The following is a 25,569-nucleotide window of genomic DNA, read 5'->3' on the forward strand; positions in this document are numbered from 1 at the left end:
GTACTGACGCATTAGGCCGTGCGGGGCTAAAAAGGGCAAGGAAGGTTTAGTCAAGCCACCCCTGGCCTCTTGTGGGCAAGCAAAGTAGCGAGCACCTGGTACGCTGCCGCCGGCGATAGACAGACACGCCATCAAACGACATCGCAAGCAAACGAAGGCGATTGCATCAGGAATTGGCATGTGTACCTTGCAAAGTAGAATGAGAATCCGGGATTTGGCAGGCGATGAGGAGCGGCAGAGCCGGCCGTGCAGTGGGCTAGCGGCTCGAGCGCAGCAGGAGGCAGGCTGGAGCTCTTGCGGCAGCCGTCGAGGCCGTCTGGCCGGGCGGGCATGGCTGGCAGCAACAAGGAGATGCCCGGCCCCGGCTGACTACTTCTGGGGCGTGCGGATGCAGTCTCGCAGCGTTTCTGTTCTTTCGTTGTCTGCGTCAGGCAGGCACGGGAGCTCGATGGCCGGGGTGGAAGGGCGACGCGGTGGTGGTGCACGCCGCCGGTCAGGGCGAGCTGCGCCGGGTAATGGGCGTGTTGCAGCGCCTCGTCAAGAACAGCTTGCCGAGGTGGCCTCGCCGCCGGCATGCCTAGATGCTAGCAAACTGGATGGAGGACAGCAACCGACCGCCCGGGACACGGGGGCGCTCCGGCGAGTCGCGGCCGGCGCGTCCCTGCGACAAGCAGGGGCGGACGGCACCCCAAACACCGACCGGGGGTGGACGGTATTTCAAATACCGTCCACCCCTGCCCCTCCCGGACGTTGGATCGAGCACGTGTGGCCGAGATCGGTCGTAGGTCGGACGTCAACGGTTGACTGGGTCCTCGTCTTCCCCATCAGACAGCGCGCGGGACGGGAGCCGAGGCAGGGCCGCGCCACCGCCGGAGGCTGGACGGTGAGAATGCGATATGATGCAGCCCGGCGGCGTTGCTCGAGCTCGGAGCAGCCTCTTCATCTACTCCGGCGACGTAGATGGGGAGCAGAGCAGGCGCCCAAGATGGAGCAGAGCAGGTCCGTCGCCGTGGCGCACACGGCCAGACCCACGCCCTGCCCGTGCCGACGCCGAGCCCCGGCCGCACGCTCCTCCTCCTCAACGCCAACACCAGGATCGACGGCCACGTGCGCTGGGCCATCAACGGCGGGTCGCTTCGGTTCCCGGCGACGCCGTAGTACCTCGTCTGGCAGGCGATGAGGAGGGGCAGAGCCGGCCGTGCAGTGGGCTAGCGGCTCAAGCGCAGCAGCCAGCAGGAGGCAGGCTGGAGCTCTTGCGACGAGGCCGTCGAGCCGGGCGGGCATGGCAGCAACCAGGAGATTCCCGCCCCCGGCTGGCTTGCGGGGCGTGCGGATGCAGTCTCGCCGCGTTGCCATTCTTCTGTTGTCTACGTCAGGCAGGCGCGGGAGCTCGATGGCCGGGGTGGAAGGCCTCCGCGGGAGCGCGATGCGGTGGTGGCGCACGCCGCCAGTCAGGGCGAGCGCTGGGTAATGGGCGTGTTGCAGCGCCTCATCATTGCTTTTGCTTCCGTCGTCGTCAAGAACAGCTTGCCGAGGTGGCCTCGTCGCCGGCATGCCTAGATGCTAGCAAACTGGATGGAGGAGATCATCCGACGCCCGGGACACGGGGGCGCTCCGGCCAGACGCGACATGCCGCGGAGCCGGCACGTCCTTGAGACAAGCCGACAACCAGAGGCGGACGGCACCCCAAAACACCGACCCGGGGTGGACGGTATTTCAAATACCGTCCACCCCTGGGCCCCTTCCGGACATTGGATCGACCACGTGCGGCCGAGATCGGTCGTGCCAACGGTTGACTAGGTCCTCGTCCTCCTCATCAGACAAGCGCGGGACGGGAGCCGAGGCAGGGCAGCGCCACCGCCGGAGGCCGGACCGCGAGAATGCGATATGACGCAGCCCGGCGACGTTGCTCGAGCTCGGAGCAGCCTCCTCTTCTACTCCGGCGAGACGTACTCCGTCCTGGTGACGGCTGACCAGGACCCGTCCCGGAACAACTGGGCTGAGTCCCACGTCGTCGGCCGCAAGCGCGAGACGCCCAGCGCCGTGGCCGTCCTGAGCTACGGCGCCGGGAACGACCACCCGCCGCCGACGCCGCGGCCGGCGAGCCCCGCCTAGGACAACGTGGCACCCAGGTGGAGCAGAGCAGGTCCGTCGCCGTGGCGTACCCGAACCACGCTCTGCCCGTGCCGCCGAGCCCGACCGCAAGCTCCTCCTCCTCAACACCAACACCAGGATCGACGGCCGCATGCGGTGGGCCATCAACGGCGTGTCGCTCCGGTTCCCAGCGATGCCGTACCTCGTCTCCATGACCCGCAGGCTACGGGCCGCGTACGACCAGCGCCTCCCGGCGGACGTGTACGACCACAGTCCACAGGAGCGACGACATCCCCTCCTCCTCAGCGGTGGCGGCGGGAGGGATGGTGGCGAGCACGGCGTACTGGCTGGCGCTGGGTCGGTGGTGGACGTGGTGCTGCAGAACGTGGTGGCGCTCGACAACCGGAGCGAGACGCACCCGTGGCACCTCCACGGCACGACTTCTGTTCGCTGTACTGTGGCTGGTGGCTGGTGCTGATTTATTGTGAGAGAAAAGTACTGCTGGCTGGTTTGTGGCTGCTGGCTAGTTCTGATTTGATGTGAGACAAAAATACTGTTGACTGGATGCAGTGAACAGAGTGATGGGATGCGTGCGATCCAGGGGGCCTCGGCAAGGACGCCATTCCTTCAGAACAAGCAGCTATCGCTAGCAAATCTTTTGCTTACAATTTGTGAATAAATAAAAGCCAAGTTATACGACTGTACTAAGATACAAATAAATCTCTCCTGATAATAAAGAGTATAAAACATGAGGATGATCATCACTTCACTTTGATAATTTTGAACATACTCTATTTCAAAAAAAAGGCTATAATCTCCCTGGGTCGCTGCAATTTCTTTGGCCCAAAAGGTCTAATCTCTCTGGGTAAAAACAAAAGGGCCCAATCTCCCAATCTTCTCAGCCCAACAGATGGCCCGTGCGTTCTTTCAGGCCTAACTCGCTGCTCGTCTCCCGTCTCCCGTCGCGTCGCGTCCGAGAAGTTCCATCTTCTACCCGATTGCGACAGCCTCCACTTCGCCCCCAAAGGTTTTTGCGCCGCCGGAGATGGACGTGGCAGCCCCTCAATGCCGAGCTCGCCGCCAAGTCCGCTCGCATCGCCGAACTGGAGGCTAGGGTCTCGCTCCTCCAAGCCGAGAACGCGCGACTGAGGGAGGCCCTGGCGAGGGGAGAAGCTACGGGCCGTACAGGCGCGAGAGATCCGGAGTCTGGCCGATTGGCGGCGGGTCCAGGCGGAATCGAGCGCGAGGCAGTCGAGAAGCTCGGCGGCGAGGGCGTGGCCTGCGCCATCATTGAGGTCAGTGACGGCGACGAGGAGGTTGCTGCTGTTGATGGCACCAAGGGGCGGCGGAACCCGGAGGAGGGCGCCGTTGCCGCCCCGACTCGTCGGAAGCGGGTGGTGACCAGCGAGGGCGAGGGTGAAGCCGACGTGGACGAGGACACAGAGGGAGGCAGCGGCGGAAGCAACGGGGTAGATTGCGGGGGTCTGGAGGACGATGATGTTTCCATCACGCCCCGAGGAAAGAGGCGGGCGGCGGCTCGGGTGGTCACCAGCGACAGCGAGGACGAGGGTCGCGGTGAGCTTGGTAGTACGGAGGATGACGCCGGTGATCAGGAGGCAGGTGTTGCGTCCAGCAGGAAGCGTGGGCTGTGTGGAATCAGCGACAGTGATGATGAGGATGTCACTGAGGGTGTTCCTGTGGTTGCTCCGAAGGGCGCTTCAGGTGTAGTTGCGCCGCAGATTGAGAGTGGGGATGAAGATGAGGATGATACGGTTCCCATTCGTCAAGTGCTCAAGAAGATGAGGAAAGAGAGGGCGAGCGAAGATGATGCTGCTGCTGATGAATTGCGTGAAGCAGGAGGGCGTTCTGCTCCCACGACAAGGCGCTCGGCTCGGTTGGTTAAAAAGCAGTCAAAAGGGGGACGGGCTTCACGCCGGGTGACCAACTTTGTTGAACCCAAGGATTATGAAAGGAGTGAAGATGATATGGAGGAAGACGATGATATGGATGGGTTCATAAATAATGATTCCTCTGAAGATGCCAGTGATTCTGCTGAAGAATCCCGCAATGAGGAATCAGATGTGTCTGGTACATCTGTTCCTAGTGAAGAATCCTCTTCAGGATCAGAAGAGTGTGATGGTGTGGAAGACTATAAAGGTGTTATGGCTCGTCTGGGCCGTAGAAAGAAAGCTAAAGACTGGAAATTTGAGGGAGATATGCTAGCAGCATTTGGTGAACACTCTGAGCTTTGCCTGAAGGCTGTTTGTGCCCTCTATCGGAAGCAAACTCAGGAGGAACAGATGGAAAAGGCCGCTTTAGTTCATAATAAGCAGGGATTTAGCCACATCGATGCCCCAAGGTATGTGCATATGCATCTCATTGGCTTGCTGCACTAGCCATTTTGCTTGCAGATTGATTGCTAGTTGGAAGAAGAGAGGTGATCGTTGTGGAAGCAATTTGAATTTCATCATAATAGGAACTTTCTTATGTAAATTCATTTTACTACTTTTCCTTTAGGTCAAAAAATGATTTAAAGTCACTGGATGGTTGCAACTTCTACTGCTGCTGATTCCTATCCGCTTTTCTTTTTAGTTATTACTCTTTGTTTGTTGTTTCTCTCAAGTGATAGTGGAAGTCTATGATGAACTTTATAAAGTCATCTAACTCCTTCCCTATGGCTTGGATTTTATGATAAGTGGAGGAAGAAAACATCTTTCCCAATTTATTTGTTCAATTCTAAACAAAAAATAAAAGGAAGAAAGGGATTTAGTCAGACTACCCCCAATATCTCTTAGTGCCCTATTTATTTGTTTAGTTCCATTTTTGTAATGTAGTACTAGTACCTTATTTTCACCCCCATGTTTCTGTAGGTTCTTATAGCAAGCTACATTACACGGAGGAACGGCTAAACGTGGCAAAAAAAATTGTTCCAAGTCAATGTTGAATTAGTTTAATACTCTGCATTGCTACTGAGATATTAACAACATTTGATGGACGTAGGCACTGTAAATTAATTAATTAACAGAAAAAGGTGTATAGATTCATTAAGTTGTTTCACTAATTGGTCATCATAATGCTAAAAAAGGCTGTGTTTTGTTTTTGTTCATCGAAAACGTCTAGGTTGGAGGGTCTTGTTGAGGGGAAATTTCAGTGCTATATATCTTGCACAACCACATGGTGACATGGATGTATTTGCTTTAGCTCGTAGCGTACTGCAATATTCCTCTTTAAAGAATAAAGTGAATGAAATGACGAGCACTATTAGAGATTTTTCGTGTTCTTACTCTGACGATATTGATTACACTGTGTGTTCACTGTAGGGGATCTCACATAGCAGAATTCCTTTTGGGTGGTGATCGTGATGGTCCGCTGATGAAGACCATCCCTGATCTGGAGAAGCATGATCCGAGTGCTGTCGGGTTCTGTCGCAAGGTGGCTTCAAATTACTCGAAACAATTGTTTGCAATTTATCAGAACAAGGAGGACCCCTACTTTCATCCATAGCTCTGCTGACGTACAGTACACCTTAGTTTGATTTGTTGACTTTGGAGAATGCAGCGGCCCTGATGTGTCACTGGGATATGCTTGTGTAGCAGAACGTGTGTCCTATGTTGTTTGTGCTGCAGTATCTCTTTCTTAGTATTTTGGAGAATCTGGTCTGCCTATTGCTTCGAAAGATCAAAGCCCGAGTTAGTAATTTTAAAATACCACGATGTTATTGGAGAATTTGGTCTCTCTAACATTTCAATCTCTACTAATATTGGTAGAATTTTTTTTTTGAGGCTCTAAGTAGATAGACAAGGCAAAAAGCAAAAGGAGGCTCGCTGAAATTTCTTCGGCTCAAAGGCTTTAAACCTCTTATTTTGGCCCAAAGGCTTTAACTTTCCAATCTTTTTGGAGCGGAACCGTTTCTCCAGGCCCAACTCGCTGCCCGTATTATTATCCAGAAGGCGTAAAAGCTTGCCCCCGCCTCCCGTCGCAATCGGGAAGAACACACACTGACTTGCTGAAGGGAAGTCACAGCTGACTTTCTCCCTCTCCGATGCCACCCATTTTACATCCTACGGTGGTTGCATCTCTCAGTTTTCTAGTGCACAACAGTTAGCCCCACTTATGACGCAAATGAGCTGAGCTTGAGTTTAAATTATGAAGCAAATAATCTGCGCTCGAGTTTAACACAATATTGTAGTGCAAAATTAAAAGAGCATTTCACTTTAGCCTTTTGGACTATTTTATGCACAAAATAATAAAAAATAATCTCCACCAAGTATCTTCTGAGCCAAGTTATATGTCTCCTTAGGGGTTGTTTGGTTGGATGGACTAAACTTTAGACCATGTCACATAAAAAAGAATTTTATCATTTAATAGTATTAAATTAAGTCTAATTATAAAACTAATTGCAGAACTCTGGGGCTAAATTGCGAGACAAATCTAATGAGGTATATTAATCTATAATTAGCGAATGGCTACTGTAGATTTTCTGTAGCATATCATGGATTAATTAGACTCATTAGATTCGTCTCGCGAATTAGCACCCATCTGTCAAAAAGAATTTATAAATAGATTTTATTTAATACTTCTAAATAGTAAGAATGCTTTTGATGTGATAGGGGTTAAAAAAAAAGCCCAGAGAAACAAACAGCACCTTAATTTTTTATTGAACTCCTTTTTCTTTAGACGTGCAGAACTAAGTAAAATTTCATCTTGTAAACCTAACTTACTAGACACAAACAAAGCAAAGAAATTTCGAATGTAAACCGAACTTACTTGTTGGGTTGCGCCATTGAGTCTTAACTAGAAAACAAAGAATCAGTGAATACTGCACAAATCATGAAAAATATATGAGTACATTTTTCACCTTTGGGAACAAGGAGAGGGAAGGATAGAAGATTTCTTTTAGTTATCCATAAGCACAAGTCAGAAGCATCGCATGAAGAAAAGGTAAAAACTTATCGGCGAACTGGGCCTTTATATGGGCCAAGACTTATGTCTGGGTTGGTCAAGAAAGCTAGAAGATGCTGCCAACCGTTGGATAGAAAACGAATGGCATCAAAGAGGGAGGAAGTCAGCTGTGACTTCGCTTGAGGAAGTCAGAGAATCCACGCCGCCAGCCGACATCCTCCAAGGTTTTTTCGCGCCGCCGCGGCCGCCGGGGATGGAGGACGCCGCGGGGGCCGCGGCGAAGCTCCGGGCCCTCGATGCCGAGCTCGCCGCCAAGTCCTCTCGCGTCTCTGAACTGGAGGCCAGGGTCTCGCTCCTCGAAGCCGAGAACGCGCGATTGAGGAAGGCCCTGGCGAGAGAAGCAACGGGTCGTGCAGCGGAGGGGGGTCCAAAATTTGGCCGATTGGCAGCAGTTCTACCAGGAAGCGAGCACAAGGAAGCCGAGAAGCGGCGCGGTAGTTTGGCCTGCGATGTTATTGAGGTCAGTGACGACGAAGAGGGGGCTGCCGTTGATGCCAGCAGCGGGAGAAGCCCGGGGGAGGGCGTCGATGCCGTCCCGACTCTTCGGAAGCGCGCGGTGCGGTCGGTGACCGGGGAGAGCGAGGATGAAGGCGACGCGGAGGGAGGCGGTGGAAGCAGCAAGGAATACAGTGCGGGTCTGGAGGACGACGGTGTTTTGCTCGCGCCAAGGGGTAGGAAGCGGGCGGCGGCGCGGGTGGTCACCAGCGATAGCGAGGATGAGGATGTGAGTGACGGTGGGCTTGGGAGTGGCAAGGATGATGGTGGGCTTCAGGAGGAAGGCGTTAAGGCCGGCAAGAAGCGGGGGTTCTGCAGAATCTGTGACAGTGAGGATGAGGATGCCATTGAGGGTGTCGATGTGGTTACTTCCAAGGCTGCTTCGCCGTCACAGATTCAGAGTGGGGAGGATGAGGATGATACGGTTCCCATTGGTCAAGTGCTGAAGAAGATGAGGAAGGAGAGGGCGAGCGATGACGATACTGAAGAAGAATTTGGTGAAGCAAAAGGGTGTTCTACACCACCAACAAGACGCTCAGCTCGGTTGGTTAAAAATCAGTCAAAAGGGGGACGAGCTGCACGCCGGGTTCTCAACTTTGTTGAGCCCAAGGAATATGAAGGAAGTGAAGATGATGTGGAAGAGGATGATGATATGGAAGAGTTCATAAATGATGAGGATTCTTCAGAAAACACAAGTGATTCTGCTGAAGAATCCTGTGACAAACCAGATGCGTCTGGTACATCAGTTCTGAATGAAGGCTCTCCAGCACCAGAAGAGTCTGACAGTGAGGTAGACTATGCAGATGTTATGGCTCGCATAGGCCGTAAAAACAAAGCTAAAGACTGGAAATTTGAGGGAGATATGCTAGCAGCATTCGATGAACATCCCGAGATCTGCCTGAAGGCTGTTTGTGCCCTCTATCGGAAGCAAACTGAGGAGGAACAGAAGCAAAAGGCCACTTTTGTTCAGAACAAGCAGGGGTTTAACCAGATACATGCCCTAAGGTATGTGCATATCATCTCATTGGCTTGCTGCACTAGCTATTTAGTTGATTTACTAGCAGATACATTGCTTGTTAAAAGAAGCAAGGCCGGGATGTCGTTGCACACAGCTTGAATTTCAGCATCGTAGGAACATTCTTGCCTACATATATTTATTCCGCACCTTTTCCTTCAGGCAAAAGAAGGATTTAGTCAGTGGTTGGTTTGAGCTTCAACTGTGTGCTCTATTTATTTCTGTTTAGTTCCATTTTTTCAAGTTAGGAAACGATGCTGAATTAATAGCTCTGTACTACAACTGAGGTACTAATGAACATAAGATGCGCATAAAGATTGTAAGTTAAACAAAAGTTGTATAGATTTATTAAGCTGTGATGAAGATTTGACCACTGTAATTCTCAGATAGGTTGGCTATGTTTTTTGTCCATCTAAACATTTTAGGTTGATGGTCTTGTCGAGGGGAAATTTTATTGCTAGTAACTTGCACAATAAGGTGCATGAACTTTGTTTAGCTGCAACTCTAATGTAAATATTCCACTTTAAAGGACGAAGTAGAATGAAATGACAAGCACTAAGGGACGTTTTTGGTGTTCTCAGTCCACTGATATTTGATTGCACTCTGCTGTTTGTTGTAGGGGATCTCGCATAGCAGAATTTCTTCTAGATGGTGATCTGTATGGTCCACTGAAGAAGACCATATCAGATTTAGAAGAGTATGATCGTAATGCTCTTGGGTTCTGTCGCAAGGTGGCTTCACATTACTCAAAACAACTTTTTGCAATTTATCAGAACAAGGAGGATCCTTACTTTCATCCATAGTTCTGTTAGCACATACACCTTAGGTTGATCTTTGGCCAACTGTCTGCCTTACTCTTTCACTCTTTTGTACATATATGTGTTTAGTTGTTGGATCTTCTGGAGAAGTTAGGACCTGTTAACTTCAGAGAAAGTGGCCCTGGCCTGATGTGTCACTAGGATGCTTGTATAGGAAAACGAGTGCCCTATTGTATTTATGTTGTGGTCTTGTGTGTGCTTAAATGTCTGTGCTTTCCTGCTTAACATAATCTGTTTATCGAGTTAGGGGCATGAAGCCTCTTCTCCAGCAAAGGGATGCATGGCCAATTTACTATTGCTCCAAATTCATCTGCAGTTATGGACACTTTTGATCTCGAATTTATTACAGCATTTTGTACAAGAGATGAATTATGCTAATGGTACTAATAAGTAATACCATTTCGGTGTCTGCAGTTGCTTTTGATGCAAACCAACAATAAATGGAATGGGGCACTAATTTACCTGGCCAGAAACTGGCCAAGTTGATACTGAATTCAGGCTTCTGGAGAACATTACGATTTTTTTTGCTAGAGTTGCCGAAAATTAGGTTTAGGCAATGCATGTATGGATCTTGGCCGGCAGGCCCGAAGCAACATAAAAAAACTTTATGGAGCTTGCAAATTGGCCATATATCTTAGGCATCGGGTCCAGGCGCATTAGATACAAGCAGGACCAGCATTTAAGTTGGCAGACATGAGGTGAGGCATAATCTTCCATTTAGGTACATGAAGCATGGAGTGGTTAGCTCATGCCTGTACAACGAGGTGGCAAAACCCCCTCCGTGCAGACCGTGATAAAGACTGATACCCATCCAGCTGACCAATGCAAGTGACTACAGCTGTGGCAATTACAATAGTAGATGCTGTTCCTCTCTTTCATTAAGACTTAACAAAAAAACGCACGAGCTAGAAATATGTAACAGTCACGAGCTCTTTGTCAGCAATTGATGAATACTGAATATGACAAGGACTCGCTTTATTTGAGTACAAGTTATGGGCCTGCAAGCATGTTTTTATCATGACATGATACCTATTAATGCAGATTTCCTTGTCATTTTGATTGGGAGGAAAGGCAGGTTTGCACCACGAACAGCTTGTGTGTTCCCTTTCCAAGTAGTATCTCTGTGTCTAACACAGGGACTGCCATATTCTGCACCACTCATTTCCTGACTAGCTGGACGTTTTAACTGAATCATAATTCAGCACTCTGTCTGCACAGTGGCGCATGAATGCAGTGTGAGCTGACTGCTGAGACTCGTTGCCTGGTCCAGTTGGTAATGCACTTCTATAAAATCTGGGCATTATGCTCCAAAAAAGCCAGTGCGTTGTTGCTTGATGGGACGCGATCCTTGTGGTTGTGGACAGATAACTGCCTCAAATGTGAGGCACTGGACAGATCACCACTTGCTTGCGACCTGGTGGTGGTAGGGGCAGGACACGGGGATCTCAGCGCGGCTGTCAATGTCGTGCCCCTCTCCCACAGCAGGTACCCACACACACTGAAGCACTGAAATGTCCCTGGTGCTGAATAGGATGTGGTGAGTGCAGTCATAGCTTTGTTGACCTTATTACACCCTGATACGCCACTGATTGTCCTTGAATCCCATCTTCTGACCATCAGATGGACACATAGACTGACAAACCAGAGCAAGGAGAAGTTTTTTTTTTTCGCCAGGTACTTGGTAATAATCACTCATCATCATTCAGTTGCCTACCTGCAGGAGCATTGTACACGACGCTCGCTTGTGATCTGCGAGAGCAGTCAGGCAGGCAGCCCGCGGTCTGTTTGAGGTTGACGCCGAGAGATGAAGCTGGGGGTCACTCCTGGCCTGTCTCCAGGGACCAAAGCTCACATGCCCATGGGGACGGCCAAGACCCCATCAGGCCATCGCATCCGTACGACGCCCCGCCCGTGACACGAACCCGTCGCCCAATGGTCGCCGATGGCCACTGCGCCCCTGCCTCCTGGTCTGGTTGTGCGCCGGTGACGCGTCCTTCCAAACCCCACCTCCACCGACGGCCGGCTCCACCCCCGGCAGGCCCTGGCCGGCGCGCCGTTGGTGGTGGTGGGCGCACGGTACGCGTGCGGACAAGCTTTCCGGCGAGGCACAGGCGGTGGCCCGGTGGCCGGCGGCAGCTACCTGCTTGTGCGGCCATCCCCATTGGCGTTTCTGCTGGGGCTCCGATCCGGCGGCTGCTCACCTCACCCTAGGATGGTCCTCCGCGGAGACCAGTGCACAGCCCCCACATACCCTTCAATCAGATTCCTGGCCATGCCGTGTTTGTTTCTCTCCTTGTCCGACCACACCACACCAGGAGAGGAGAGGATGGCAATGGCATGTCGCCATGGGGGTCCAGTCCAGAGCAGACAACCTGTTACGCAAATACAGTGTGTGCTTTGTCAGATGAGAGTACGAACTTGGAGTCTTGGACTACTGAATGCCAAAACCAAAAAACAAAGTCCCAACTCCCAAGCATGTATACAAAAACTGGTTCTCTGATGGCTACCCAATCCCTTCCTACTGGTCCTCCATCATCTTATAAGACCTTGGCTCGCTCTCGTAAGCAGATCGAGGTACGCCACGTCCATTTCCATTTGCAGAAAATCTCAGCAAACCTGGGTTTCGTTTTTTCTCCCCTTCCTTCTGAAGAAGAAGAAACAGAGAGCATAGTCCAAGGGCAATCTTTTTGGCAGGCAGGCAGGACAAGAGGCCAAACCCCAAGCTTCCCCCAACCGGGATTCAGGCTGAGGCGTGCACACCAGAGCGGACAGAACTGCAGTGGTTGGCTGCTGCTGGCTGCATCACCAATTCACCATCCATCCATCCGATCCCCTAGCGATGCGATGCTCATCGGCTCGGCGTCGACGTCGGAGCCTGACCTGCTTGCTCCATGGACGCCATTAGGGCAGGCAGCCTCTCGGCCAGTCCTTTCCTGGTTGGGACGTGCATGGACGTCGCTGTTGAGCCCATCTTCCTGATTCCTGAGAGCAAGCATTTCTCTTCTTCTTCACCTGCCTGCACGGCCTCTCTCCACGACTGACGCTGCAACTGTTGGTTGGAGAGCGGCCAGGCAACGAGTTGGTTAGACGTCAAGGGCGGCGTGTCGCGGCGCAGGATCGCGCGAAACAAGGCCGGCAAATCTCTAGGGCTCTTGCCGCCTGTTTCGCCAGGGCCAGTGCCACGTCGGGAGAGGATTTAAGTAGGACCGAGTCCAATCCAACAAAGAAAATAGTATGCTTGAATTTGACCCGGCTGGACCATGCATAGCACTCTTCTTCCGTTTCGGAATGCATCGCGATCGCAACATTTTAAATTTTCTAATTCTTTTTTTAAAAAAATGAGTGAGAGTACTGACCCCCATCATTTGACGGAGCTTCGACCGACTGTACTGATCAGAAGAAACAAACACAATGCATACAGTTTTGTTTGTTTCTTTGACAAGCAAGTTTTATTTTAGTTTTCGTCATTAGACATTGTATATATTGTGTATATACACCAACTTAAGTTAAGAGCACGTGACTTGATCTCGAGGAGAACTCTAGATACTACTGACACGAACTCGGTCTTTTTTTTAAAAAAAAAAACTTGTTGAAGTCGGCATGGTTACGCCAAAATTCATGCTCAAAGATAAATCTGCAAATTATACACCTAATTTATATCTATATCTATATCTATGTTGGTTTGGTCTAACTGTGTTATTGACAGGTGGACCTTAGTCCATACCGTATGGGAGTCGAACCAACCTCCTCCTTCCACGATTCGATCACGTAGACGATCCCTACAAATTAACATACGAGCACCAATACGTATCTGATAGTTATACGAACTTTGTCCGTAGCAACGCACGGGTATAATTGCTAGTCTATACCTATTATCTATTCCGTTCACGACTCGATCACGTAGATCTCTATAAATTAACACACGGACATAATTACCTAGTAAACATAAAAGTTAGTAATTAACCGCTGGTACATCGAGCTGGTAGGGCGGGTAATTAATCTGTCCGTATGGCTGGCGGCTGGCCTGTGGAAGGAATATACAGTAGAGCAGCAGGATGTGACTCAGGGATGCAGCGTCGGCGAGGTAGCTGTCAGCGGGGCACCCAACCCAAGCCAACCCACCCCTCGTTGGGCTTCGGTTTAGCTTAGAGCAACTCCAAAAGCTACCTCATATTAACCCGCATATCTTGTTTGGGGAGAAAAGCTAAAAAACCAACCTCCAACAGTTTCCCTATCCGCACCGAAAAAATACGTGAATGCGAATCAAATCTCCACCGCCCCGCAGATTTGCGCGTGGTTGGCCTTCCCCCAATTGCTTGCTCGGCCCACTCGTCAGTACCAAGTGTGGAGCCTGCGCGCACATGGATGCCGGGGGCATCATCATCTTCCTCTGCTCGTTCAGGATGACGCTGTTGGCGGGCTCGAGTTCTTCGCTGGCGGCGCCGAGTGCGTACCCGTCAGCCCCCACACTCGCCCAGGGGCCGGGGGCGCCACGGTTGTCGAAACGTGCGGCCGCCGGGAGCCGGTGACTAGCAGCCCGTCGATGCTAGAAAAGGACCCACTCTGGCAGGCCGTGGAGGCTGGGCACGGCGAGAACGGAGCGTTGACCGGAGTTGTAGAAGAAGGCAGAAAAACGCTCCGGCGGGTTAGCTGAAGGGGATGGGGGCGGCCGAGGTCAGGGGGCCAGGCGTGCATTGTGCTGACGTGGTAAGTTTTAAAGTATTAGGAAATTTATTATTAGGGATCTGCTGTGAGATGGTATGATTTTGGGGAAAGAATTTTTTAGCAAAACCCCCAATATGTAGTTTTGGGAAAGAATTTTTTTAGAGAACTCTTGGAGTTGCTCTTATCCTCCTCCTAACCCGATCCGATCCGATCACCACGCCCATGCGTACAATATTCACGGCGTCGCTGTCCGTCGCCGTCGCTAGTTGCCGGTGACTAGTCGCCGACTCGCCGTCAGCCAACGCCGTCAGCTACCGAACCTCCTTTCCAGCCGGTGCCTAGCACTACAGTTAAGGATGGATTCGGATGTCTATTCGAATCTCAGATTTTTGGTCATTTTTCTTCGATTATGGACAAATAAAATATAGAATTTACTATGTAAATTCATAGCCTTGTATTTAACATTGATCTTGTAAAGATTCATAAAAACTAAACATCAAATTTATCATATATATTCTCAAATAATAGATATAAAAATTCGAATACGGATCGGATACGGATACGAATCTTTTTTCACCTTTTTAATTATAGGGAGCAAATAATACATAAAAAAATTTATACAAAATTTTATTCTTATGTGTAATAATATGCTTGATAATATAAAAAAAAATTAGCATAAAATTTTAAGCATATCTATTTTAAAATATCAAATTTGTTCTAAGAATTCGGATGTTTAGATCCATCCCTGAGCACTAGCAGCAGCAGGAAGGTAATAATTATAAAAATAATTAAAAAGAGCAGTAATTCCTTTCCCCCCTGGACTGGGACGGGATTGAATGAATTACCGCGACACAGTAATCGGCAGCTGTCACGGAGCTTGGCAGTTGGGCCTGCAGGCCCCCTTCCTTCCGACCCTCCCTCCCCTATATATGCAGCGCACTCGCAGGGGGCGCTGGAGTGAGTCGTCGTGTGGGTGACTCGGTGTGGCCGGCCAAGCCCAAGCCCGTCGTCGTCGTCAGCTCGTCACCGCGACTCCCGCCGAGCAGGTCGCCGCCGTTGTCCGGCATCCATCCATTCATCCCCCCCGGCAGGAGGCAGCAGGTGCTTGCTTTGTTTTCTCCCTCATCCTGCTCATCGCTGGTCTTGTCCCTTGCGCTGTTGCTTGCTATGTCCCTGTTCCTCGGCCGCAGCCGGGCTCTGGCTGGCTCGCTCGCCGCCTTCCTCCATAACCGGCGCGGCGGCGCCGTGCACTGCTAGCCGCCGCCGCCGCGGTGTCTGATGGTGGGGTGGTCATGCGGAGGAGGAGGGGGCGCTTTCGATTCCCTCCGGATTGTTTGCGCAAAATTAGCAAATCTCGAGGTGTTTCTCTGTCCGGCCGGTCGTTCCGTCCCCGAGTTGAGCATGAGTAACCGTTTTGGCCTCTTGCGCCACCACCACCACCCTCACGCTCACGGACGGGTCAAGTACACCCTCCTGCTCGCCGCCTTCCTCGCCGCCCTCCCGCCGTCTCCTGCTCCGCCGTTTCGTCCTCTAGCTTTGAGGCAGGCAGCCCTGCCCAAAGCCCGGTGGCATTTTTTTTTATTCCCCTCCCTCTTCCCTGGCTGCAAATTGCAAAGTGGGACGTGCACTGACTCAAGCAAGCCACCATGAGGTTGCTGCTGCCGTCATTTCCCTCGATCGCCCAAAGCTGGCCTGGCCGGGCGTGGAGGGTGATGCGGCCGGCCTTGGATTGGAGCGCGCCTCGCGGCAGAAACGCCAAAGCATTCCAACAACCCACCGGGTGAGTCATGACCTCACTCACTCACTCACTCGTTGGTGTTTATCCTCCCTCGCAGTCGCAGGTAGAAGCAGAGCGGGCCTGACAGGATGCCGGAGAAGAAGAGCGGCGACGAGGAGGGGCGCGGCGGCGCCTTCTGCGGCGAGGCGGTGATCGCCGAGTTCGAGGCGCTCAGTCGGGACGCCGCCGCCGTGCAGCGGGAGACGCTGCGCCGGATCCTCGCCGAGAACGCCGCCGCCGAGTACCTCCGGGGCCGGGGCCTCGCCGGCCGCACCGACCCGGACAGCTTCCGGGCCTGCGTGCCGCTCGCCACGCACGCCGACGTCGAGCCCTACATTGCGCGCATCGCCGACGGCGACGCCTCCGCCGTGCTCACCGCCGGGCCCATCACCTCCATCTCCCTCAGCTCCGGCACCACGCAGGGGAAGCGCAAGTACCTGCCTTTCAACCAGGAGCTCGTCAAGTCCACCATGCAGATATACCGGACTTCCTACGCCTTCAGGAACAGGTACAACTCCCTCTCCCTGTCAAAATCAGTAATGAGCTTCTCGCTTCCTGTTCCGGCTTCCATGCCTCTGGTCTTCCATCCCGGATGGTAGTACGGTCCTCAGACGGATCACTGTCTGCCGGTAGTTGCAGCAAGGACCCAACAGAAATTAAGAACATGATTGATCACTGCCGGCCGGTTGCTAGTCGTGCGTGCCTCGTCGTCTCTGTCAGAGTGTCAGGACGATGATCTGACTGAATTGGGTTCTGATGATGATCGGCACGCATGCAGGGCGTTCCCCGTGGAGGACGGCAAGGCGCTGCAGTTCATCTACGGCAGCCGGGAGTTCACCACCAAGGGCGGCCTCACGGCGACCACGGCCACCACCAACGTGTACCGGAGCCAGGAGTTCATGCCCACCATGCGCGCCATCCAGTCGCAGGCGTGCAGCCCGGACGCGGTGATCTTCGGCCCGGACTTCGCCCAGTCGCTCTACTGCCACCTCCTCTGCGGCCTGCTCTTCGCCGACGAGGTCCGCATCGTCTCCGCCACCTTCGCGCACAGCGTCGTCCTCGCCTTCCAGACCTTCGAGCGCGTCTGGGAGGAGCTCTGCGCCGACATCCGCGCCGGCGCGCTGTCCCCGACGCGGGTCACCGCCCCCGCCGTCCGCAAGGCCGTCTCGGCGCTCCTCGCCGCGCCCAACCCGGCGCTCGCCGACGAGGTGGCGCGCCGGTGCGCCGCGCTCAGCAACTGGTACGGCGTCATCCCGGCGCTGTTCCCCAACGCCAGGTACGTGCACGGCATCATGACGGGGTCCATGGAGCACTACGTCAAGAAGCTCCGCCACTACGCCGGCGGGCTGCCCCTCGTCGCCGCCGAGTACGGCGCATCCGAGGGCTGGGTCGGAGCCAACGTCGAGCCCGAGACGCCGCCGGAGTCCGCCACATTCACCGTGCTCCCCAACATCGGCTACTTCGAGTTCATCCCGCTCAAGGCCAGCGACGACGGCGCCGCCGCCGCCTCCGACACCTCCTTCGCCGAGGCGGAGCCAGTCGGCCTCACGGAAGTCACCGTCGGCGAGCACTACGAGGTCGTCATGACCACATTCGCAGGTACTACCCTCCTCCAGTCCTCCTCCCGCGTTCCTTGTCATGCAGCACGACGTATGATGCTTTCGTACATTTGCTTGTCAGACGACTTCTAAATTTAATTTTGACTTTAAGTCATTAAAACATCTGCTAGTAGATGTACTACTATTTTGAACAATGCTGATTTATTTCAAGAGACGCCATCATTTTTGTTTTGAAGAAGAAAAGGACATCATCATTTTAGATATTTAGGCTTGGATGGTATACCAAATAGACAGTTGCTTGTACAACGGGGAATGAAGAACACTGCACGTAGGCTGCTGCTTTCTCAGCAACAGCAACCTTTGCTTGTCTACTAGACTCTAGCTAGAGACCTTTTCTTCGCTTTGCTTTGTGGACGTAATAACAGTGGTACTACAACTCTGTGGCCACAGTGAGAGAGAGACTGAGAGAGGGAGCTTTGGTTAGTTTCCTCTCTTGCTTTCCTCTTTGTTGACTTCACCTCTGACGACCGCCGAAGGAGGGATTGACTCCGGCCGGCAGTCGGCAGTCGCCGCCGTTCCTTCCGTTGTCCGTCCCAACCCTTGGGCTTTTGAGATCGCTCTGGTCCTGAACAATGCACGGAGATCTTCTTTCAAAGAAAAAAAGAAAAAGAAAGAAAGAAAAGCACATGGCTTTTTGGTACGTTGCGACCGTCGTAGATGGGATTCCATTTGAAAAAACGTCGTCAGGAGATCTGAAGAGGACGTTAGTTTTTCTGTTTCCAAATCCCTCTTCCTTTCCTCTTTCCCCCCCCCCCTTCTGCGTCAGAATATATAGTAGGTCATCAAGAACAAGGACAGCGTGTGTGTTAGATCTAGGAGCAGGTTATGATCAATCCTGTAGTAGCTCAGAATTCGGGGACTGCAATGAGTAGATGTACTGATCATCCAAAAGTCCACTGATTTTCTACGCCATGTGAGATGTAGACAGTGAAAATGCGACATACATATAATTGCACAATCTTCTACGATACATATATATATATATATATATATATATATATATATATATATATATGTATTTAACCGAGAAACAACACGTGGATGAAAACACAAATTGAGTTATAGTACAATCATCATGAAAATGACTACAATATTTTCCTATATATGTATACATATAAATCCATCATAGTAATTTACAGTGGTAGTACTCTTCTTGGTTCTTGGAACTCACACTGTCCACTGCCTGACAAGAGACAAAAGGGTGATGCAACTGCAAAGACTTATTCAGCATTTTTATAGTCTGAATATTAATCATTTGATGTGAGGCCATGCTTCTGTATTGTTTTCGAGAAGAAGAAAAAAACGCTGACCGGATCAAACAACTGTGGAGCTAGAGCTACTAGCAACTAATTAATCCTAGTAATAAATCAGTATCAGTAAACTATGGATTAGGTGTGGAAGTAGTAGATCACCCAGTAATATGTTAAAGGACAAAAAGTCTGCTTCTATGACGATTTGTCGGTTTGCCGGCCGATCATTGTTCTTGGCCCTTTGCAGCTCGGAACTTCTGTCGCCGAACCTTAACCATAGTCTAACTGAATCTGACCAGCAGGTCGCGTGCATTCACATCTGAATGAAAGCATCAGCTGAGAACTGTCAAACTTCTGGGCTTCTTTGCATCTATCTTATTCAGAAGTAGCTGAATTTTCAGGCGGTCTTGCCAGTCCAAGCAGCTACTAAACAAGAACATTTCGCTTTCTTTACTTTGTAGGCTGTGTCTATGAGGATTTTTGTATGTTTTCCAGCCCATGAATCGGTAGACTAATTCGTCGCGGTGTAGCCTAGAGGCTTCTTCCACTCGATCCATGACTCACTCCATGGATGGGCATAGGGCATGGGCACGTCATGTAGGGCCTACAGGCTACAGGAGATGATGTGTACGTGCTGTGAGTGACCCAGTCACAGAATCGGATAAGAATTGCTCCCAAATCAGAAGCAGCGGAATTTTGTGGTCATTGCTCTATCTTTGTGAAAGAAGCTGTGTGATTTACCATGTGGAATTGCAGTAACTTCCTGACAAATTACCTGTAAATATACTTACCTGAGGTCGGTATGCAAATGAAAATTGGCGCAGGGCTGTACCGGTACCGTCTGGGCGACGTGGTGAAGGTGGCCGGGTTCTACAACTCGACGCCCAAGCTCAAGTTCGTGTGCCGGCGCAACCTGATGCTGACCATCAACATCGACAAGAACAGCGAGCACGACCTGCAGCTCGCCGTGGACAGCGCGGCCAAGATCCTGGCGGCGGAGAAGCTGGAGGTGGTGGACTACAGCAGCCACGCCGACGTGTCGCGCGACCCGGGCCACTACGTCGTCTTCTGGGAGCTCAACGCCGACGGCAACGACGACGTGCTGCAGGGCTGCTGCGACGAGCTGGACCGGGCGTTCACGGACCCCGGGTACGTCGGGTCCAGGAAGGCCGGCGCCATCGGGCCGCTGGAGCTGCGGGTGCTGCAGCGGGGCACGTTCCAGAAGGTGCTCCGCCACTACCTCTCCCACGGCGCCCCCGTGAGCCAGTTCAAGTCGCCGCGCTGCGTCGGCCGGAGCAACGCCGGCGTCCTCCAGATCCTCTCCGGCAACGTCGTCAAGGTGTTCTTCAGCGCCGCCTACGACTGACGACGACGCTGACGGGCGCGGCGGCGACGCCGGGAGGGGGAGGATCGGAGGAGACGACGCATGCGGCTGACAGACGGCGACGCAGCGAGCAGCAACTGATCATCATCAGGACATCAGGCTGTTGCCGTTCAGCAGCCTCAGCAGGATATGGATGCAGTAGTGATCTATGATCTGTAGCCAAGTAGCCGCGCCTGCCGGCCATGTGTTGTGTTGTGTAACTACCAAATCTGCATGACGCATCGCATGTGGTCTGTTAATTTGCAACAAGTAGCTAGTGTCGTTGAATCGAGTGAAATAAACCTGTTAATTATTAATCTATCTTTCCTCCTGTACATGCCCCCTAGCCTAGCTACGGGATGATCCTAGCTTTTCCTGAGCTCGATCTGAATGTTTATCCACTCCACTGATGACTGACCACTGGGGCAGTTGGCTCGGCTGACCGCTACTTTGCGAGAGCAAGCCGACGCCGAAATGGCAACGGTTTGGACGGAGAATTTGGCGGGGAGACCATAGGATTTCCCTTTTAATCTGCCAGCAGCACGCCATGTGATCGACGAGAAGCAAAGCCTCTCACTTGACGTCTGGACAGGAAGCAAGGGTGCAAACCGCAAGAGACAAAGCCAGACATCCTTTCTGCCTGCAGGCCGGAGAGCACCCTGCCTCCCCGGCCACATGGCCGGCCGGCCGGCTGCACACACACTACTAGCAAGCAAGCAAGTACTCCGGCAGGCGGCAGCGACGGCCGACGGGACAAGAGAACCGGAGGGGGCCCAGGGAGACACTTGCTGATGGATATGCTTGTTCGAGCTGGTCAGTGATCGACTGGTCACGCCATGGAGGCGTGGACCATGGCCATGGCATGGAGCTGTAGCTCCTGCCACGGAAAGATCACGTGTTCTTGCCTTTGTGCTGCTAGGTAGGCGCTATAGCAACTTGTTATTATTATTTTTTTGTGAAAAAGAGTGCTAGCCAGCAACTTGTTTCCAGCACGTGCAGATGTGAAGGCGTACGTCGAAGTGTGTGTGCAGCTGGTGGATGAACAAGCGTATCTCTTGGACCCCGGAAGGATTCGATCTGGGTATTTCAAGGGAGGTCGACGGGAGCAGTCCTCTGAATCTCTGAGGGAATAGTCACTCATTCAGCTCGTAGTAAAGCCTGTTCGTGTGACAGCTCATGATGCACAGCGTATGTATGTATCTCAAGTTTATTTCTTTTTTCTCGAGGTAGTATCCAATGCTCCGCAGATACTATAGTCTATACTCTATAGCCATGATATTGTGGATTGCTCTTGGCTTCTTGCTACTGTAACTAATGATGATTTAGCTCCACTAAACACCCTATCTATTTGGTTTAGCAGTGAAAAAAATTTAGCGGCGTCGCTAATCCTCTTTTCAACATCATAACGTATGTTAGAAAAATATATTATTTTTTTCATAATTATTTAATAGGCTAGAGCATTTCATAATAAATTAACCAAGAGATACAAAGTTGCATACCCAAAAATTAATTTGAAGCATTTCTCTAACTTAGAATATCATGTTCTTTTAACATCTCAGAAAAATTGAGCTTGAAACTCATACTCCCCGAGAAATAAAAATAACAAGTCTCCCTAGGGGTAAATTAGACCGATTGCAACAGCTTGAGGGAGTAAGGTGAACTAAAATTATATTAAGGAGGTCATATATGGATAAAGTGGTTTGTTCATAATAGGAAAATATACTATTTCCATCCAGTTGTTCTTACTGTTGTCACATGCAAATTACAACTGAATCTTGTAGCAGGTATCGCATATTCCGAGTTTCAGGTAAGAGCATCTCCAAAAGCTTGGGTATAAACCTAGCTGTATTTAGAGATTAAGAGGCATGTATTTGTGAGCAACGGTGTATTTGTGAGTTGTACCATACTAATATTATTAGTCTAAAAAAAGAGAGCGTAGTATACTAGTATTACGAGTGCTCTGATAATAACTAAAGGCCATCTCGGCCGTCGGGATTGAATCCAACGGTGACTACTGCCCATGCTCTCTCTAGAGATGCGGCTGCTGCTGCTCCGCCTCCCTCCATCTCCGCGCGCCGCCGCCGCCGCCGCCGCCTCCCTCTCTCTTCTCTCTCTCGGCCTTGTTTTCCTAGCGGCGACGACGGGGCGAGCGGCGCCCACCTTGGCCAATTCTTTGTCGGGCTCTTAACCGGCGCGAGCATCCGACCGGTATGTACGCCCACCCGTTCCCTTCCCTTCCCGCTGTGCAAATGGAACACCCAAACGCTGCTTGTATTCGGATCTGACCATGTATTTTACCTACTAACTTCGATTTTTGTTTTTGCAAACATAATCGGCTGTATGTATATCTGTATGTACGCCCCTGCTGCTAATTGGGTAGATGGAGGTGCCAATGAACTCTGCGCAATCCGGTGCTCACTTCCCCGTGCAGCATCGGTCCGTCTCGTTAGAAATCAAGGTACCTGTCTTGCTGCGGCAAGATTCCAAATTGTGTCAAATTTTAGTCAGATTAAGCGAATAATACGATTATATTGTGTAGTAGTATAATACAACACTAGTTTGTTACTAGAGTGTAGGTCTGATAACATTTGGTTTGTATAGTTATTAGTTCATTTGGTATTGGAGAGAGTATGATTTTCTTTTTTACAGTTTTCTGACTACGAAGATTATACTATATAAAGATAGCTTTGATTGTTCCTTTCCCCTTTTGGGTTTTCTAGGGCACTAAGACAGACATTGTTATCAGTAAATATGAAGATACCTTTCTGGTAAGCTGCAGGTCTCAGTTCTTGTTCACTGGAGTCCTGATTCTCACATGTCAAAGATGATCATCTTTAATAAATCTGCAGGTGATTGTGACACAAATTGGCTGCATGGGAACCATACTAGGCTACTAGCTGCCAAGTATGCTTTCTATTCTTATGTAATTTCATTCTCCTTAAAATTTGAAATTCAATTTTGTTATTTGCATTATCAGTTCTGTGTATGTAGCTTCCTTAATGCTATTTCTTTCACATTGTTTTGAGATTGTAATTTTGTTAAAGTCGTCTGAAAGAGTACTCGGGCTCCCTCCACAAATACTGTAACTATCTCGAAAATCTAGAATCAAAATCAGCAAAACACTGCAGCCATATGCATATAGGTCACAAATTCCAGATTGCTCACATGCTTGAATCTTTATGCAAGATAATGCCTTTTTTTGAAAGTTTGATAACGCCTTAACTACCTCAATACGCTAGATGATTTCTTACTAGTTACTACTTGGCTACTTGTAAGATTTTATTGAATGACCTTTCTACAGGAGGTGAAAAGTTAGTGTCTCTAGAGATTTCTAGCTGAGGAATATTGGCCTTATAATTGATATGTTGAATATTTTGAAATTTCTGGACTGTATTTTTTTATTAATCTTTAACCTCCCTCAATAGGAAAGATGAAAGTGTTTTCTCAGACCCAACCTACAACGTGTCTGTTCTTTTTGGGAAGAGAGATGAGGTAAGATCATTAGACCATCAGCCATCAAAATATTGTCTGAACATGCAAAGACTAATGAAAGTACAAAATTTTGTGACTGCAGCCACTCCTACTAGCTTGTGCACGCCAACTTATTGAGCACATAAGGTTTGCTTCCTTCACCATCTACTTTGGCTGTCTGTTTTTTTCTTCTCCACTCTCCACATCTTTGAATAGAATTTTTTAGATGTACGTTTACATGTCATGGCAAACTGCTTGCAATTTCGGATCGTATGCAGCCTGACAGACTATTGTCGGCACCTGATCATTGTAATTGTTCCTGGACATCTATGCAAATATTCTCCAGCAAAATGGCTCTTCGATTATAATTGTTTTGCCTGTGTTTTCCATATGACTTCATTGCTTCTAGTATCACAAAATTTAGTGTTTTTATCTCTACCACCACTATTAACTGCTCCTTTGGCTGACTGTAGATACACTATTTTCGTACTATAGGGTACACAGAAACAGCATACATTGAGAGCTTACACAGCATTGTACATTAATTTTTGTAGTGGCAGTGGCTCAGCCCGGTCGTTGGTGATCTCTCTAGGTCTGAAAGATCATTCTCAGGTCAGATTCGAAAATTCACTTTGCATGACTGACTGTTTTTATTAATTGATTTGGTGATTTCAAGCCAATGTTGTTTTTCTCCGAGTAAGTGCTGAACCAGCACGATCACAATGTCGATTGCAGTTGATTTTAGTCTAATTTTCCAAAATCCTGGAAATGGTCAGATGAAACCTTAACATTTATCTTTAGTGAAATGGGTACTACGCATATCACTCTGGATAGTCTGGTGACAACATATGCCTAATGCAATAACAATTTTAAACTTTGCAGGGAACATTGAAAGATATAATTGCAGCAATGATTGATAATCGTCTTTGGTGATGGTTTTGATTAGTTGAGCATTGGGACGGGCATATTCAGCCCATTGACAGAAGATGCTGACATGAACATAAAACAGATGAATCCTCATTTTGTCATGTACGTAATTCTATAACTTCTGTAGTTAGAATGTGTTTCTACTTTAACAAAGAGGTGATTTTAAGCTGTTCCGTGATCGATATTAGCCTACCATGGGCGAGTTGGTTGGTTGAGACTTCCAGTTTGGGTTCCCGCATGGTTGTAATATCCATCTTGAGTCTCAAGTTCATGTTGCCAAGATTTGAGTCTCAAGTTAAACATAATTACTTTTGGGGGAACATCTTGTGCTTTTTGTCACATGGCAAGCAATTTGTTACTACCCAGCACATTGGGCACTACATTCATCGGACCAACACATGAATATCAATTTCCATAGCCAAGTAAGAACAAGCTACCATCTAGTTTCTCATGGAGGCTATGTTTTCCAGAAATTGCTCCCCTTTATTTACTGTCAAGTGTTTTCCAGAAATTGAAGTACTAAATTTATGCAGTAATTAATTGAACTTTTTCTGCAGCGTCTATTTGAAAACCACAACATGAGACGACAGGGATTTTCAGATGTACTACTAGGAGAGAATCTCCGGTCTGCCTCAGGTTTCTGCTATCTTGATAGCCTCAGCGTCTATTTTTACTCTCAAGTAAAAATGAACTCTAAATCTTGATTGCTAGACTGAAATTATGACGCAGCTAATCGAAACCGAACAAGTAAAAAGGAACCCTAAATCTTGATTGCGGATGGTGGCCCCTGCTTCGTGTCACCTGCCTGGCTGCTGCAGTTGTCGCCTCCTGAATTGCTATCTCCCTCCATCGCCGGGTACCCCAGGATCTCCTCCATCGTGAACTGGAAGCTGTAATCGTCGAACGGCGCGAAGTCGAAATTCCAGTCCGGCATGTCTGGCCCATCCGCACTGGCGGCCATGCGCTCGTCTTCGGCAGCTGGCGGGACATCCTCCAGCGGGGGCGGCGCCGCCTCCTCCGCCGGCTTAACGCAGTCTGCAGACTGGGCGTGCGGCGGCTCCGTCGTGGCGGTGGCGTGCTGCTCCACCAACGGGCTCCCAATAGCCGGCGGCG

General features: G+C 50.2%; 3 protein-coding genes and 1 pseudogene across 4 annotated transcripts; all 4 read left to right on the forward strand.

Annotated features, from left to right (window-relative positions):
• Nucleotides 1-2,245: 2,245 nt before the first annotated feature.
• LOC120709406 lies at nucleotides 2,246-5,820 on the forward strand. Its single transcript, XM_039995041.1, has 4 exons — nucleotides 2,246-2,565; nucleotides 3,026-4,453; nucleotides 5,215-5,271; nucleotides 5,415-5,820. The coding sequence occupies exons 1-4, from the start codon at nucleotides 2,246-2,248 to the stop codon at nucleotides 5,596-5,598; spliced, it is 1,989 nt and encodes a 662-aa protein (XP_039850975.1). The 3' UTR covers nucleotides 5,599-5,820.
• Nucleotides 5,821-7,154: 1,334 nt separating this feature from the next.
• LOC120705562 (chromodomain-helicase-DNA-binding protein 1-like) lies at nucleotides 7,155-9,657 on the forward strand. The gene is made up of 2 exons (XM_039989971.1): nucleotides 7,155-8,556; nucleotides 9,186-9,657. The coding sequence occupies exons 1-2, from the start codon at nucleotides 7,250-7,252 to the stop codon at nucleotides 9,367-9,369; spliced, it is 1,491 nt and encodes a 496-aa protein (XP_039845905.1). The 5' UTR covers nucleotides 7,155-7,249; the 3' UTR covers nucleotides 9,370-9,657.
• A 5,338-nt stretch (nucleotides 9,658-14,995) lies between these two features.
• LOC120705564 (jasmonoyl--L-amino acid synthetase GH3.3-like) lies at nucleotides 14,996-20,393 on the forward strand. Of its 2 annotated transcripts, XM_039989972.1 has the most exons (4): nucleotides 14,996-15,150; nucleotides 15,885-16,334; nucleotides 16,605-17,425; nucleotides 19,520-20,393. In XM_039989972.1, exons 2-4 carry the CDS (start codon nucleotides 15,916-15,918, stop codon nucleotides 20,059-20,061), a joined length of 1,782 nt encoding a protein of 593 aa, XP_039845906.1. In that variant the 5' UTR covers nucleotides 14,996-15,150; nucleotides 15,885-15,915; the 3' UTR covers nucleotides 20,062-20,393. The 2 variants fall into 2 exon arrangements, with proteins under 2 accessions (XP_039845906.1, XP_039845907.1); XM_039989973.1 differs by lacking the exon at nucleotides 14,996-15,150 and having other exon boundaries at nucleotides 15,171-16,334.
• Nucleotides 20,394-22,050: 1,657 nt separating this feature from the next.
• Nucleotides 22,051-24,795, forward strand: LOC120705565 (annotated as a pseudogene).
• The last annotated feature ends 774 nt before the right edge of the window (nucleotides 24,796-25,569 follow it).

Source organism: Panicum virgatum, chromosome 5K (assembly GCF_016808335.1).
Source record: "Panicum virgatum strain AP13 chromosome 5K, P.virgatum_v5, whole genome shotgun sequence".
Taxonomy (NCBI): Eukaryota; Viridiplantae; Streptophyta; class Magnoliopsida; order Poales; family Poaceae; genus Panicum; species Panicum virgatum.